Source organism: Anolis sagrei, chromosome 2 (genome assembly GCF_037176765.1).
Source record: "Anolis sagrei isolate rAnoSag1 chromosome 2, rAnoSag1.mat, whole genome shotgun sequence".
In the NCBI taxonomy this organism is placed as follows: domain Eukaryota; kingdom Metazoa; phylum Chordata; class Lepidosauria; order Squamata; family Dactyloidae; genus Anolis; species Anolis sagrei.
The window spans coordinates 2,907,163-2,923,905 of NC_090022.1; the positions used below are offsets into that span (position 1 = coordinate 2,907,163).

Here is a 16,743-nt window from a genome sequence, read left to right on the forward strand (position 1 = left end):
GTTGACATATCTGTGGGAAGCCAGGCAGGAAGCAGCCAGGCTTTGGACCTGCAAGGCTATTCAATGCGAATGAATGTGATCAATAATAATAATAATAATAATAATAATAATAATAACTTTATTTATACCCCGCTACCATCTCCCCAAGGGAGTTGGTGCGGCTTACATGAGGTCGAGCCCAAAGTACATCAACAGTAAAAGCAATAAGAAAACAATACAACAGTTAAAGTCAATCTCATAAACAAAAGTAAACAACAGACAGTACAGTCACAGCCAGCATTTAAAACCTATGGAAACATCCAGGCTTGCCTCCAACAGACAGGAGTTCTTCCTCTCTCCCAGGCTGGGCATCACTCCACAGGGATGTATATGAACTCTACTCGCCCAGCTTGCAAGAGGCCTCCCTCCCAACCTCTGGGGATGCCTTCAGCCAGAGAGAAATGGAGGGGGAATGTCAGGAGAGAGTGCTTCTGGAACCTGGCCAGGCAGCCCGGAAAACCATTCACAGCAACAACGCAGGGATGCATGCTGTGCCTGTGAGAGTCTCTTCATCATTGGCCCCCCAGAGAGAGAGAGAGAGAGAGAGAGGGCCTCCCTCCTTGCCAGAGAGAGATGGAGGGGAAATGTCAGGAGAGAGTGCTTCTGGAACCTGGCCAGGCAGCCCGGAAAACCATTCACAGCAACAACGCAGGGATGCATGCTGTGCCTGTGAGAGTCTCTTCATCATTGGCCCCCCAGAGAGAGAGGGGGGGGAGGGAGGACTAGTTCCCCAGCAACCCCTGTCCGGGCCCTGGCCCTCCCCTTGGCCCTCACCGCCGCCCCCCAGCACGGCCAGCAACATCTGAGTATGCCTGCCAGAGAAATGGAGGGGGAATGTCAGGAGAGAGTGCTTCTGGAACCTGGCCAGGCAGCCCGGAAAACCATTCACAGCAACAACGCAGGGATGCATGCTGTGCCTGTGAGAGTCTCTTCATCACTGGCCCCCCAGAGAGAGAGGGCCTCCCTCCTTGCCAGGCGTGTCCCCCCTCCCTCCCTCCCCAGGGTGGGCCAGGAAGGAGAGAGAGAGAGGCCAGGCCTCTTGGGGAGGAGGAGCTGCAGCCTAGCTCTGCCTCCCAGCCTCCTTCCTTCCTGCAGCCCGGCGGCTCCTTTAAGGCCCAGCCCCGCCCCTCTTTGGGCACGGACGTCTCCTCCTCCTCCTCCCGCCATGACAGCGCCGGGCGGAAGTAGGGCTTCTGGGTGACGTCACGGCCAGGCCATTGGAGACAGAGGGGAGGGGGGAGGCCTCCACGCGCGGGCGGAAGTGAGAGCGGGCAGCGCTTCTTCCGGTTGGGCCTAGCCAAGGAGGGAGAGGCAGCCAGGCTTCTTCTTCCCAGGTGGATGAGTGGGATCCTCCCGCGTGGGAGTGGAACCGTGAGGGAAGAAGGCCTACTCGGGAGTGTGGGAGGGAGGGAGGGAGGGAGGGAGGAGCAGGAGACTCCTGGCCTCTTCCTCCGCCTGGGATTCCCTCAGAGAAGAGGAGGAAGAGGTAGGCCCAAGGAGGGAGGGAGGGAGGCCCAAGGAGGCCTGTGCTGGGGAGTGGGGCTCAGCCTGGGAAGGAAGGAAGGAAGGGGGCAAGGAAGGAAGAGAGGGAGGAAGGGATGGAGGGAAGGAAGGAAGGAAGGGGGGGGGCCCTCGGGAGGGAGGGAGGAGGAGCCAGTCGGGAATCCCTCGCCCACAAACACACCTCCAGGCAGAGAGAGGGGGGGGGGGGGCAGGCAGGCAGGTAGGTGTGTGTGTGTGCGTGCGTGTGCGTGTGTGTCAAGGGAACTCAGGGCTGGCCACAACCTCTCTTTGGGAAGGGGCTCCTTTCCTTCCTTCCTTCCTTTCTTCCTTCCTTCCTTCCAGAGTGGGCTTTGGGGAAGGCAGAGGGGCCCTGCGAGGGAGGGTTGGGCTAGGAGAGGCATTGCCACCCTTCTCCCTCCCTTGTCTCCCTCCCTTTCTCCCCTTCACCCTTCCCTTTCTTTTTTCCCCTCATTCCTCCTTTCCTTCCTCCTCTCCTTCCTTCCTTCATTCCTTCCTTCCACTCTTCCTTCCTTACCCACTTCCTTCCTCCCTTTCTTCCTTCTCTCACTCCTTCCTTACTTCATTCCCCCCTTCACCCCTTGCTTCCTCTCTTCCTTCCTTGCCCCCTTCCTTCCTCCCTTTCTTCCTTCTCTCACTCTTTCCTCACTTCATTCCCCCCTTCATCCCTTTCTTCCTTCTCCCCCTCCTTCCTTACTTCATTCCACGCTTCATCCCTTCCTCCCTCTCTTCCTTCTTCTCTTCCTTCCTTGCTCCCTTCCTTCCTTCTCTCACCCCTTTCTTACTTCATTCCCCCTTCCTCTCTTCCTTCCCCCCTTCCTTCCTTCCTTCCTCCCTCCCTTTCTTCCCTTCTCCCCTCCCTCCCCCTCTTCCTTCTCTCCCTCCTTCCTTACTTCATTCCACCCTTCATCCCTTCTTTCCTCTCTTCCTTCCACTCTTCCTTCCTTGCCCCCTTCCTTCATCCCTTTCTTCCTTCTCTCACTCCTTCCTTACTTCATTCCCCCTTCACCCCTTCCTTCCTCTCATCCTTCCTTGCCCCCTTCCTTCCTCCCTTTCTTCCTTCTCTCACTCTTTCCTCACTTCATTCCCCCCTTCCTCCCTTTCTTCCTTCTCCCCCTCCTTCCTTACTTCATTCCCCCTTCATCCCTTCCTTCCTCCCTCCCTTTCTACCCTTCTCCCCATGCCTCCCTTTTTTCCTTCTCTCCCTGCTTCCTTCCTTCATTCCTCCCTTTGTCCCTTCCTTACTCACTTCCTTATTTATTTATTTATTTACTCTGGAAGAGGGAGCCGGTCGGGCATCCCTCGCCCACAAACACACCTCGAGGCAGACAGACAGACACAGAGAGATGGGCAGGCGGGCAGACGTGCGTGTCGAGGGAACTCCGGGCTGGCCACACACTCTTTGGAAAGGGCTCCTTTCCTTCCTTCCTTCCTTCCAGAGTGGATTTAGGGAAGGCAGAAGGGCCCTGCGAGGGAGGGTTGGGCTAGAAGTGTCATTGCCCCGCTTCTCCCTCCCTTGTCTCCCTCCCTTTCTCCCCTTCACCCTTCCCTTTCTTTTTTTCCCTCATTCCTCCTTTCCTTCCTCCTCTCCTTCCTTCCTTCCTTCATCCCTTCCTTCCACTCTTCCTTCCTTACCCACTTCCTTCCTCCCTTTCTTCCTTCTCTCCCTCCTTCCTTACTTCATTCCACCCTTCATCCCTTCTTTCCTCTCTTCCTTCCACTCTTCCTTCCTTGCCCCCTTCCTTCATCCCTTTCTTCCTTCTCTCACTCCTTCCTTACTTCCTCCTGCTCTTCCTTCCTTGCTCCCTTCCTTGCTCCCTTCCTTACTTCTCTCACCCCTTCCTTACTTCCTTCCCCCCTTCCTTCCTTCCTCCCTTTCTTCCCTTCTCACCCTCCCTCTCTTCCTTCATCCTTCCTTACTTCATTCCTCCCTCCATCCCTTTCTCCCTCTCTTCCTCCTGCTCTTCCTTCCTTGCTCCCTACCTTCATCCCTTTCTTCTCTTCTCTCCCTCCCTCTCTTTTTTCCCTTGAGAAAGAAGCCCCAAAGTGACCAGAATCATGCTTTCCCATAGCAGATCTGCCACTCTCCGAATACACCATCTCTGTCCTTCCCGTGGAGCAGAGCATGGCCCGTGAACAGTGTCTGTCTGTCACACTGAGTATTATTAGGCTGAGTCTTTTATAGGCATATTCTGTTGATGTCGTCCCAAAGTTGTAAATTAATGATAGACGTCTTCCATCCTGGCTTCCATCTCAGTGTTGATCTTCTTGATTGGTGTTGACAAACACAAGGCTTGTGTTGACTTCCTTCTTAACATAAGGAAGGTTGCAAACATTTCCTTTATCACTGTCCCAGTTCTTATCAGGGTTTCTCATTAGCAAGTCCAGCAAGCAGGTAGTTAGTGATTGCAGGCCTTCATATTATACTGATGTCTCCAAAATCATTCACTCCATTCATACATCCTTCCATTCATTCCCACACATCATATTAAATTCACATTTATCAAATTTGCACATTCAATTTCTTATCACACTTTGACATCCAAAGACAGCTGGAATGTGTCCAGAGGAGGGCGACTAAAATGATCAAGGGTCTGGAGAACAAGCCCTATGAGGAGCGGCTTATGGAGCTGGGCATGTTTAGCCTGAAGAAGAGAAGGCTGAGAGGAGATATGATAGCCATGTATAAATATGTGAGAGGAAGCCACAGGGAGGAGGAGGGAGCAAGCTTGTTTTCTGCTTCCCTGGAGACTAGGACGCAGTGGAAGAATGGCTTCAAACTACAGGAGAGGAGATTCCATCTGAACATGAGGAAGAACTTCCTGACTGTGAGAGCTGTTCAGCAGTGGAACTCTCTGCCCCGGAGTGTGGTGGAGGCTCCTTCTTTGGAGGCTTTTAAACAGAGGCTGGATGGCCATCTGTCAGGGGAGATTTGAATGCAATATTCCTGCTTCTTGGCAGAATGGGGTTGGACTGGATGGCCCACGAGGTCTCTTCCAACTCTTTGATTCTATGACAGCCTTGTTTGCGCTTCGCTCTGGGAACCATCCCTTTCCTTGAGTTCCTGAAAATTGTCCCCCATTTTGAGCCCCTTGAAGAGGGATTGAGCCAGATTCAACCGATCCGTTTTTAAGAATTCTGTATTTAATTCAGTTTAGCATCTAGACCTTGTGGATTTGACTTGCTAGGCTCTGAATGCCACACGCACTTGAGTCTTCTCTTCATCTGCTTCATGGCTGCCAAGGAGCAGGTTTGGCTCGGCTACTTGAGAGGGGACGCTCCAGAGCCATCGTGTCTGTTGCCCTAGGTAGTTAATGATTTTGGTGTCTTCAAAATTATTCACTCTCATTCATTCATTCATTCATTCAATTTCATTTAAACCATATATCATATCAAATCTGCACGTTATATTTCTTGTGACAAGCAGATGGTGAATCCTGGGTGGCATATGTTGTTCTGTGTCAGAAAGTAGAGCTGATGTGTTCTCTCCAGTGCAGTTTTCTGAATCAGCACCCCAAATAACCAAACCAAATCTAATGTTGACCAAAAACCGATTCGTAACCCTTTGGGTACTAATGTTGGAGAGGGGTCCCAGGCCAAAGTGGCCCCTGGTCCCAAAAAAGGTTGGGAGCCACGGCACTAGACAGACAGCACAAGGGATTGCAAATGGAAGCCTAGGCAAGCCATGGGAAATTCAAACAGGGACCCCGCAGGGATGCCCGCTCTCGCCTCTTCTATTTATAAAACTTCTTACAATACTGTTAAGGGACATCAGAGGTGAGGAAATGGTTTCTGGAAAAAGGAATGAACAGGAAAATATAATTTTAATATGAGAAAAGAGTAAATAGGGAGAGGTCTAGAAGGTGAAGCGTATGATCTTAGCTTTCTTTGTGACGAGATTGGGAGAGACCAGAGGTCACCTATCTTCCCCCCTATTTTTCTCCCCCCCCCCCTTTTAAGTAAAGGATGTATAAAAAATGAGGGTGCAGATAGAAGCAATGTTACATGGACATGAAGTCTCTTTTGTGGTCTCCCCATGATGTGATGCCCTCCTCTCCAAAGCCCACCTGGTGCAGAGGTTGATGCCCAGGACCCCCCTGGCTGAGGATTAGAAAGGCCCCTCCCTGAACACCTGGCAGTGTTAGAAATCGCACACAGAGAATTTTATTTATTTATTTATTTATTTAGTACACTTGTATACCGCTAATATCTCAGCCTAAAACGGCGACTCATTGCGGTTTACAACATTTAAAAACAACAATAATTCCGATTAAAAATATAAAACACATACATATACAATACACAGTATTGGGCCACCAATACAGACCAATGCATCTCTTAATTAAAATCATAATCCAATTTCGTTGTCTATGATTGCCAGTCCTTGATCAAAAACTTCATCGCATCGGATTAGCCGAATGCTTGCTCAAACATCCATGTTTTCAGTTGTTTCCGAAATGCCATCAGCGAGGTGGCTGATCTTATCTCTATAGGGAGGGCATTCCAAAGCCGCGGGGCCACCACAGAAAAGGCCCTATCTCTCGTTCCCGCCAGCCGCACCTGTGAAGCAGGCGGGATGGAGAGAAGGGCCTCTCCCGAAGATCTTAGGGTCCTGGTGGGCTGATAGGCCGAGATACGTTCGGATAGATATGTAGGGCCAGAACCGTTTAGGGCTTTAAAGGCCAAAGCCAGCACTTTGAATTGGGCCCGGTAGCTAATCGGTAGCCAGTGGAGCTGGTACAGCAGAGGAGTTGTATGCTCCCTGCGCCCTGCTCCTGTTAATACCATGGCTGCCGCCCGTTGGACTAGTTGGAGCTTCCGGGCCGTCTTCAAAGGCAACCCCACGTAGAGAGCGTTGCAGTAGTCAAGGCGGGATGTAACCAGAGCGTGGACTACCATGGCCAAGTCAGACTTCCCAAGGTACGGTCGCAGTTGGCGCACGAGTCTTAACTGTGCGAATGCTCCCCTGGTCACCGCCGAAACCTGGGGATCCAGGCTCAGCGATGAGTCCAGGATCACACCCAAACTGCGAACCTGTGTCTTCAGGGGGAGTGCGACCCCGTCTAACACAGGCTGTAACCCTATACCCTGTTCGGCCCTGCGACTGACCAGGAGTACCTCTGTCTTGTCTGGATTCAATTTGAATTTGTTCGCCCCCATCCAGACCGTCACAGCGGCCAAGCACCGGTTCAGGACCTCGACAGCCTCCTTAGTAGCAGGTGGGAAGGAGTGACAGAGTTGGACATCATCTGCGTACAGATGACACCGCACCCCGAAACTCCGGATGATCTCGCCCAGCGGCTTCATGTAGATGTTAAACAACATGGGGGACAGTATTGAACCCTGAGGAACCCCACAAAACAAAGGTTGTGGGGTAGAACAGGAGTCCCCCAATAACACCTTCTGAGACCGGCCCTCGAGGAATGACCGGAGCCACTGCAGAGCAGTACCTCCGAGACCCATTCCCGCGAGGCGTCCCAGAAGGATACCGTGGTCGACGGTATCGAAGGCCGCTGATAGGTCGAGTAGCACCAACAGGGACACACTCCCCCTGTCGAGCTCCCGACGGAGATCATCCACTAAGGCGACCAAGGCTGTCTCGGTACCATGCCCCGGCCTAAAGCCAGACTGTGCCGGATCCAGATAATCCGTGTCTACCAAGAATGCCTGGAGTTGTGAGGCCACCACACGTTCCATGACTTTGCCCAAAAAGGGGAGATTGGAAACAGGCCGATAGTTAACCAATTGAGTGGGGTCCAGTGATGGTTTCTTCAACAGCGGTTTTATCACAGCTTGCTTTAAGCTGGCTGGAAATATGCCTTCCTGGAGGGAGGCATTAACCACCACCTTAACCCACTCGGCCAATCCCCCTCTGGCCTCCTTTAGAAGCCAGGATGGGCAGGGGTCTAGGATGCATGTGGTAGCTCTCATTCCTCCAAGCACCTTGTCCACATCCTCGGTTTGAACTAATTGAAAAGAATCCATCAAAGTTGGACAAGCAGATGCTCGTGTTACATCCTCAGAGACTGCCGTTAATATGGTGTCCAGTCCAGAGAGGATCAAAGCGACTTTGTCTGCAAAGAACTGAGCAAAGGCTTCACAGCGAGCTGCCGAGTCATCAGGGCACCCATCCTGAGTGGTGGGTTTTAACAGGCCTCTGACAACTCGGAACAGTTCAGCCGGACGGTTCTTTGCAGACGCAATAGTGGCCGCAAAGAAAGTTTTCTTTGCGGCTCTTATTGCCGCGGCGTATGACCTTAAAAAGGACACAAACCGTGTTCGATTTGGCTCGCTCGGATCCGAACGCCACACGCTCTCTAGTTCCCTCTTCTTTCGCTTCAACGCCGCCAGCTCCTCAGTAAACCAAGGGGCTGGTTTAGTTCAGCTACTTGAGAGGGGATGTTCTGGAGCAATCGTGTCTATTGCCCTAGTCATCTCCCCATTCCAGAGAGCGACCAGGGCATCAACAGGATCACCAACCGAGGTGGCGGGAAATTCCCCAAGAGCCATCAGGAATCCCTCCGGATCCATAAGCCTCCTGGGGCGGACCAGTTTAATAGGTCATCCACCTCTGCGGAGGTTATGGAGTGCAGTAAGTCTAAAGCTGACCAGGTGGTGGTCGGTCCATGGCAACGGAGAGATGGATAACTCCTCAACACCGCCGCCTTCCTCCCATCCCTGACAGAAAACCAAGTCCAATGTATGTCCAGCACTGTGGGTGGGGTCATATACTTGTTGGGACAGCCCCATGGTCGCCATGGTAGACATGAAGTCCTGAGCCGCTCCCGTTAGGGCAGCCTCGGCGTGGACATTGAAGTCCCCCAGCACAAGCAGCCGTTGGGACTCCAATGCCAGGTCCGAGACCACCCCCGCTAGCTCAGGTAGGGAGACTGTAGTGCAGCGAGGTGGACGGTACACTAGCAGAATCCCTAATCTGTCCCGGTCACCCACCCTCAGGTGGACGCATTCAAAATTTGTTGACTGCGGGATGGGGGTCCTGGTCAGAAGAATGGAATCTCTGTAGACTACTGCAACCCCGCCTCCCCGCCCTCCGGATCTCGGTTGGTGCTGCACAGAGAAACCTGGTGGGCAAAGCTGGGTCAAATTTACACCTCCCGCTTCGTCCAGCCAGGTCTCTGTGATGCACGCCAGATCTGCCCGTTCATCCAGGATTAAATCTTGGATGAAAGTTGTTTTGCCATTGACAGATCTGGCGTTCAACAGCACCACTTTCAATCCTGAGGGGCCGCCAACCTGGTTACACCTACTTACCGTATCAGGAGACCGATTTGGAATTACTAATGTTGTTCCACGTTCCCTAGGCCGAATTAAAGGTCTCCCTTTCCCGTATCTCCCCTTCCCCACCACGACTTCTATGGGGGCTCCTCGGTTAACGGAAGCCTTTGTGCCTGTCCCCTTTGTACCTGAGGAAGGATTGTTCGTAATTTGCCAAGTGTCACCAGGCAATGGGCAGCTTCCCTCTTCTTCTTGGTTTGCTACAGCACTAGACTTCCTCTTCGTGTTCCATGAGATCTTTCTCTGTTCAACTCCTGAAGAGATTTTCCTCTCATTTCTCTGGCAGGTAACTTCGGAACAAGTTCTGCGAAGAACGCCTTGTGAGAGCTTGGCCTGAGGAGTGCTGTCAGTTCAAAGTGACTTCAAGATACACAGCAATGACAACAAGAAAAATAAGTACTAGAAAAATATATTTGAGGCTACATTCCTGTGCTGTTAAGGCGGGAAATAAGATTTTGCTGTAAAAAGAGAGGCCTGGGAAACCAAGCAGAAGGCTACAGCAATACAAAAACTGCTGTTCAGGAGGTTATATCTGTGAACCCCTGGCATCATATTAGAATTATAAATGTGAAAGAATGGCAAGCCCTCTACCTCCCTATCCTAGATCAGACACAGGGGAGAAGTTACATCAGTGTATGGAGTGTGGAAAACAATTTGATAGGGAAAGTTCCCTTACTGTACATGAACAGACCCACACAGGGGAGAAGCCATATCAATGCATGGAATGTGGAGAAAGCTTCAGTCAGAGTGGCAATCTACGTTCCCATCAAAGGATCCACACAGGGGAGAAGCCACATAAATGCATGGAATGTGGAAAATGCTTCAGTCAGAGTGACACTCTACATTCCCATCAAAGGATCCACACAGGGGAGAAGCCATATCAATGCATGGAATGTGGAGAAAGCTTCAGTCAGAGTAGCCATCTACATTCCCATCAAAGGACGCACACAGGGGAAAAGCCATATAAATGTATGGAATGTGGAAAGAGCTTCAGTCAGAGTAGCCATCTACGGTCCCATCAAAGGATCCACACAGGGGAGAAGCCACATATATGCATGGAATGTGGAAAGAGCTTCAGTTGCAGTGGCAATCTACGTTCCCATCAAAGGATCCACACAGGGGAGAAGCCACATATATGCATGGAATGTGGAAAGAGCTTCAGTCAGAGTGGCAGTCTACGTTCCCATCAAAGGATCCACACAGGGGAGAAGCCACATAAATGCATGGAATGTGGAGAAAGCTTCATTCAGAGTGGCCATCTACAGTCCCATCAAAGGAAGCACACAGGGGAGAAGCCATATAAATGTATGGAATGTGGAGAAAGCTTCAGTCAGAGTGGCCCTCTACGGTCCCATCAAAAGATCCACACAGGGGAGAAGCCACATAAATGCATGGAATGTGGAGAAAGCTTCATTCAGAGTGGCCATCTACAGTCCCATCAAAGGAAGCACACAGGGGAAAAGCCATATAAATGTATGGAATGTGGAAAGAGCTTCAGTCGCAGTGGCAATCTACATTCCCATCAAAGGATCCACACAGGGGCGAAGCCGTATAAATGTATGGAATGTGGAAAGAGCTTCAGTCAGAGTGGCACTCTACAGTCCCATCAAAGGATGCACACAGGGGAGAAGCCACATAATCTACGTTCCCACCAAATGACTCATCCAGTACAGAAGCCATAGAAGTGCATAGAATGTGGAGAAAGTTTCAGTCAGAGTAACTATCTCGATTCCTTCCAAATCTATCTACATTGCTTTCAAAGGAGCCACATCGTAGAGAAGCCATATAAATGCACGGAATGTGGGAAGAGCTTTAGAGGATGTTCAGCATACAATAAACATCACGGAACTCATGCGCCGCTAGAGGAGACCTGCCTTCAGTTTCTGAGCTCTCTTTCAAAAAATATTGGAAGGAAAGAGGAAGGCCGGCACCTGACTCTCTCTCTCTCTCTCTCTCTCTCTCTCTCTACCATGGACTAGTTTGTGTGGCCTTGGTCGGGGGCTACTGGGAGCAGGTCTCACTCAGAAGGGGATTTTTCTCCGTATTGCAGCAAGCTCCGAAGGGGTTCCCCTCGCCTCCTCCATAAGAAACCCATCCCAGGCTTCTAGGGTGATCTGTGGAGGTTTGCTGAAAGGAGCAGCAGCTGAGATCTCTGGAGAAAAGGGTTCTGAACAAGAAGAGCTCTTTGGTAGCAGAGAAGGTCATCTCTTCATACCCTCGTCTCCCGTCTTGGCTCTGTTGCCCCTCGGTTAGAATTTTGGCCTCTAGCCATGTACCTGTCACCCTTTTCTGGACTTTGTTGTATCCTGAATAGTTCTGGACTGACTTCTGGTTTCATTTATGAACCAGAACTTTGTTTGTATGCCTGACTTTCTGACATTTACACAATACAATCATTAATAGGCGTTTCCATATATAGTTGCCAAAAACATCTTTATCAGGTCTTGGCAGCCACGTTGTGAACCCAAACATCTGCTTGATTATATAACTTATCCCAACCTTCACCCGTTACCCTAAGATGACACTTATAAGTGTAATGCCTTAAATCTCTAATTGACTTATAACTTTTATATGCTTATAACATAAGATTTGATCAAGGCAATCTCCTTTAGTTAATTCAGCCTTATAACTTCATTATAACGTATTTCTTAATATGAAGATCATGAAGGAAATTACTTAGGATAAAGCTTTTCTGAAATTGCCTGCTATTTACGTTAAGTGGTCAGAGGATGGCGCTCTCTCACCATTTGACCTTAGATGTTCCAAGTCTTGGCTCGATACTGTTGATCTCTTTGTCCTGCCAAACTTCTCTTCTTGACTTCATATCTAAGTAAACATCGGCTACAGCAAACACTTCGGACTGACCAAGGTCCAGTGACGATCAATAACATCTGTAGATTTCTCAGGCATGAGGAAGTTCCCTCTTTAGAAATGGTCTTTTCCTTTCAAAGGATCAGGTGAGAACTTAAATCTTCTATTTTATTCTAAATTATTGTGATTTCCCTTTATTATTATTTTATTTTCTGCTAATGGCTGCCACAACTTGAAGTTTGGTGGTTTGAATCCGCGAGACAGAGAGCGCTCCCATCTGTCAGCCCTAGCTTCCCCGTGCGGTGACACAAGAGAAGCCTCCCAGCAGGATGGGAACACATTTGGGCATTTCTTGGGCAATGTCTTTGTAGACGTCCAGTTCTCTCACACCAGAAGCGACTTGCAGTATGTTCTCTATTTGTTTCCGACACTGTAAAAAAGCCGGACTGAAGTCTTGGAAGTAAATATGGTCTGGGCTTATCTTGTGTTTGTTTACTAAACCTCGGGCTTTATACCGGGAGAGCTCTGGAACGCGAGACCATGAGTCTTGCTTTGTGTGTACTTATCGCTGCTTAGAGTGAACCCCTTTTCTGTATTTGAGGCTGTTTAATGATTTTAAACCCAAAAGTAATTTTTCCCTACACACGGATAGTATAACCATCAGGGCATTTGAAAAGGTGGTTGAAAGAGACATAGACAGACTGTCCCGGAACAATATTTACACCCATTCCAACATGACATCCATAGAAATGAATACCATAAAAAGATTGGCCAACATGAAAGGATACATCTGGAAGAAGGCAGATAAAGGAGGAGCAGTAGTTCCATTATACGAAACGGATTACATCAAAGAGGTAGAGAGACACCCAGGAGACACTTATTTCTATAAACCTATCCCTAAGGATCCTACAGACAAAATACGTTTCTTAATCTGAACAGTATGTACAGAAGGACTCACTTTAGGATGCATCTCTGATCAGCAATTTGCATTTCTGCAAAACAAGAATCCCAGAATTCCAGTGTTTTATGTTCCACCTAAAATACACCAAGGAAACATGCCTCCCCCAGGGAGACCAATTGTAGCCGATTCTTCCTCCATCCTGGAACCCCTAGAGCAGTTTTTGGAGTATTATTTACAACCATTTGTACTCCTCATGCAGTCTTATATGAAAGATACTAAACATTTCATAAAGATCATAGAGGACCTTACCATACCACCACAATCCATCTTAATGACTCTGGATATAACATCATTATATACCAGCATAGCATTAGATCGAACTAGAACAATAATTGCTAAACATACGTGAGCCCCAAACACCAGCTTCTCATATTTTAATGGATTTGTTAGACATTGTCCTGCAATATAATTTTTTCAGATCTAAAACCCAATACTATCTACAGATTTTTGGTGTCGCAATGGGAAGTCCTTTGGCTGCTTCAGTGGGAAATCTTTTTATTTCAAATTTGGAAGAAACCCACATCCTACATGACACAAAAAACATTTTTTTACCAGATATTCTATACGATGGCAGGTTTATTGATGATATTTTTTAAATTTGAAAATCAAAAGAATCTGCAATCTTAGTACTTGGCTTACAAGACATGATAACACCAAATTCACTGGTAATACAAATATAAACTTTCTAGATGTCATGGTATATAAGAAAGGCAATAAGAAAACCCACGAATAAAATTCCATCATGCATTGCAACACCTACCACCATAATGCTGCAAGTTGCTTCTGGGCGCTTCTGGAATGAGAGAATCAGCCGTCTACGAAGACATTGCCCAGAGGATGCCCAGATGTCTTGCAATCCTGTGGGGAGCCTTCCCTCATGTTCCCCCAAGTGGCCAGCTACTGATCAAAGGACATTTAATAGAATTCCAAGTTGTCAGACTTTGTGCTTTGTTTGTTTTTTCTTTGCTTGATTGTTTTTTTTATGCAACACAGCTGTTTGGTTCGCTAAATAAGAGATAAATAAATGATAAATAAATGCCACCATCATAGTTTAAACACCAGCTTACCCTATGCCACACTTATGAGATTACAATGAAAACACCACTGCCCCCGAGGAGGTCACACCAGAGGTCATTACTTTTGAGAAACAATTCAAAGAAAAAGGGCACCCCACAAGTATCATCAATACTGCTATTAGAAAAGTTAAGTCCACAGATAGAAATGATTTACTAAGCGATATGGTGAGGAAACCTAATGACCGTATTATATGGCCACTTACGTTAACCCCATATTTTCCATACATCAGGAAAATAATTAGAAAGCGCCGGCACTTGGTCAGTGACACTCCAGGATGCAAGAATGTACTAATGATAGCCAACAAACGAACCCAGAATCTTAGGGATATGATGAGCACATGTGACTTCACAACCCCCTATACTATCAGCAAATCTAATCTTAGGGGCCACACGAGTTGCGGGCATTGTGCATATTGCACTCAATCTCTTAAAACACTTCTCACATCCCACAATGTAACTCAACATACAACTTTGTAGTTTCACCAACTGCAATACAGAGAAAGTGATGTATGTCATACAAGGTCCATGTTCACTGCTATATGTAGGCATGACCTCCAGACCTTTAAAAATTAGAATTCTTGAACATAATCCTGCATTAGAAATAAAGCCATTGGCTCTACTCTTTATTCCCATTTCACTGAAAAATCCCACACACACACACACACTAGCTTCAGATTTTGTGCTTTTTAAAAAAGGTAACCACACAAACCCATCAAGATTTTAAAAGAATTTCCTTCAGAGAGAGGCCTTTTGGATATGCAGGTTATATACCATTTCCATTCTGTAATTGACCTGTATTTCTCTAAGGGGAGACTTCTCCGTGGATTTTTGCTCGCACTTGAAAATGTTTATTATGGATGTTTTTCTTGATTGAATAACTGATGCTTCTATAGATTTTGCCCATGGTACTGATACAATAATACTCTTACTGTATAAGATATCTGTGTTATAATTAGTTTAGTTATTGAACAGCTTAACACTTAACATTGATACATAGATACATCTGTTGCTTTCTATTTTATACTGTTTAATCCCCACCTTTGGCAAAGGGTCCATTGGGATGCACAGCACATCTCCCTCACTGCAGAGAATGGAAGACAAAGAATGATGACAACGGCTTATGAAGATTCATGAATTAGTCGAGATGGCCAAATTAACTAAATGGATGAAGTATAGAACAGCATTTAAAGGAACAGAGATAAAAATCATATAGTGAGTGAGAGGTTCATAGACTAATGTTTGTTGTCTGTTAGTTTTGCTCTTATTGTGCAAGGTATGTGTCCTTCACTTTACATTTGTTAAGTAGTACTTTTTTTTAAAGTACCAAAATTATAATTTGTGTAAAAAACATTAAATACCAAAATTGTAATTTGTGTAAACATGCTTTGTTTTGTTTTTTGTCTTTGGATAAAAATTGTTTTTTTTAATCAAATTATGCTACATCTGTTTAGGAAGCTGCATACCAGAACATACAGACAGGAAACAGGAAGCAACAGGATCATAGATAAACATTCCTAGAGAAGGCTTGAAGAGCCTCCCATCTTGTGACCTCCCTTTTTGCCTTGATGATGGGAAGAGGGGTCTCACCTCTATCAGTCATCTCCCCCTCCCCTCTTTCATTCTTATTTCGATCTTAACAGGGAATTGACATGATCCATCCTCCCGCCCCTCTCTGCCATTCTCCCTTCCGCCTGCCTTTCCTTCCAGGCCACAGATCTCTCCTCTCTCTGGGCTCTCACAGGCGAACACGAGCCAAGCGTGTGATGCAGCAGCTGAAAAAGCCAATGGGATTCTGGGCTGCATCCAACGGAGTCTAGTGTTCGGATGGAGGCAAGCCATGGTGCCTCTCTGTCCTGCCTTGGTTAGACCTCACCTGGAATGACCCTGTGTCCAATTCTGGAAGAAGCAAAGGCCACCCACCAGCACGTGTGTCCTCTCTGCCAAAGACCATGTGGATCCCGAACACTTCTCTACAATCCAACAGCAGCAATAAGGGTTGTGGGCATTGGCTCTCTTGGGTCCCATTCCCAACAGGGTCAAGACATCCTCAGTCAAGAGCTGCCATTCAAAGTGAGCTGAACCCCTTCAAGCCAGGGCAGGCAGGCGATCCCTGTTCCTTTCCACACACAGATACAGGATATTGAGGATGCCATGAGGAAGAGGGGCTTTGCCTTCAGGCTTTGGGAGACGCCTCCTCTGGGACTCCAACTCCCAGCATCCCCAACCCTGGTGCCAGGCCTTTCTGCAGGGATGGTGGGAGTTGTAGTCCAAGGGGGGCATTCCCTCCACTCTCTGCAGCGGGGATTCCCAGGCCCCAGCCCTCCCCCTTGCTCACTTCAACTCCAGAAGCCTCAGCTGCCTTGAGCCAAGTTCGGGGATTCTGGGTGACGGACTCCCAGGAGGGGGGAGGAGAGGGGGAGGGAGGAGGACTGAAGGAAGGAAGGAAGGAAAAAAGGGAGGGAGGAAGGGAAAAGGAAAGAAGGAAAAAAGCGAGGAAGGAAGGAAAAAGGTAAGAAGGAAAAAAGAGGAAGGAAAAAAGGGAGGAAGGAAGAGAAAAGGAAAGAAGTAGAAAAGGGAGGAAGGAAGGGAAAAGGGGATGAAGGAAGGGAAAAGGAAAAAAAGAAGGAAAAAGGAGGAAGGAAGGGGAAAGAAAGGAAGGAAGGAAAAAGGGAGGAAGGGAGGAAAAAAGGAAGGAAGGGAAAAGGTAAGAAGGAAAAAGGGGAGGAAGGAAGGAAAAGGAAAGAAGTAGAAAAGGGAGGAAGGAAGGGAAAAAGGGATGAAGGAAGGGAAAAGGAAAAAAAGGAGGAAAAAGGAGGAAGGAAGGGGAAAGGAAGGAAGGAAGGAAAAAGGGAGGAAGGGAGGAAAAAAGGGAGGAAGGAAGGGAAAAGGTAAGGAAAAAAGGGAGGAAGGAAGGAAAAGGAAAGAAGTAGAAAAGGGAGGAAGGAAGGGAAAAACCTCCTTAGAGGTTTTGCCTCTTTCTCAGGAATTCCTGTGCAATCCTTTCCCCTAAAGACTGAGAACTCTTTGTGTGCAGATCTA

At 48.0% G+C, this 16,743-nt stretch overlaps 1 protein-coding gene across 1 annotated transcript; it reads left to right on the top strand.

Annotated features, from left to right (window-relative positions):
- Nucleotides 1–1,211: 1,211 nt before the first annotated feature.
- Nucleotides 1,212–15,077, top strand: LOC137095996 (zinc finger protein 502-like). Its single transcript, XM_067463281.1, has 2 exons — nucleotides 1,212–1,373; nucleotides 9,143–15,077. The coding sequence occupies exon 2, from the start codon at nucleotides 9,432–9,434 to the stop codon at nucleotides 10,536–10,538; it is 1,107 nt and encodes a 368-aa protein (XP_067319382.1). The 5' UTR covers nucleotides 1,212–1,373; nucleotides 9,143–9,431; the 3' UTR covers nucleotides 10,539–15,077.
- The last annotated feature ends 1,666 nt before the right edge of the window (nucleotides 15,078–16,743 follow it).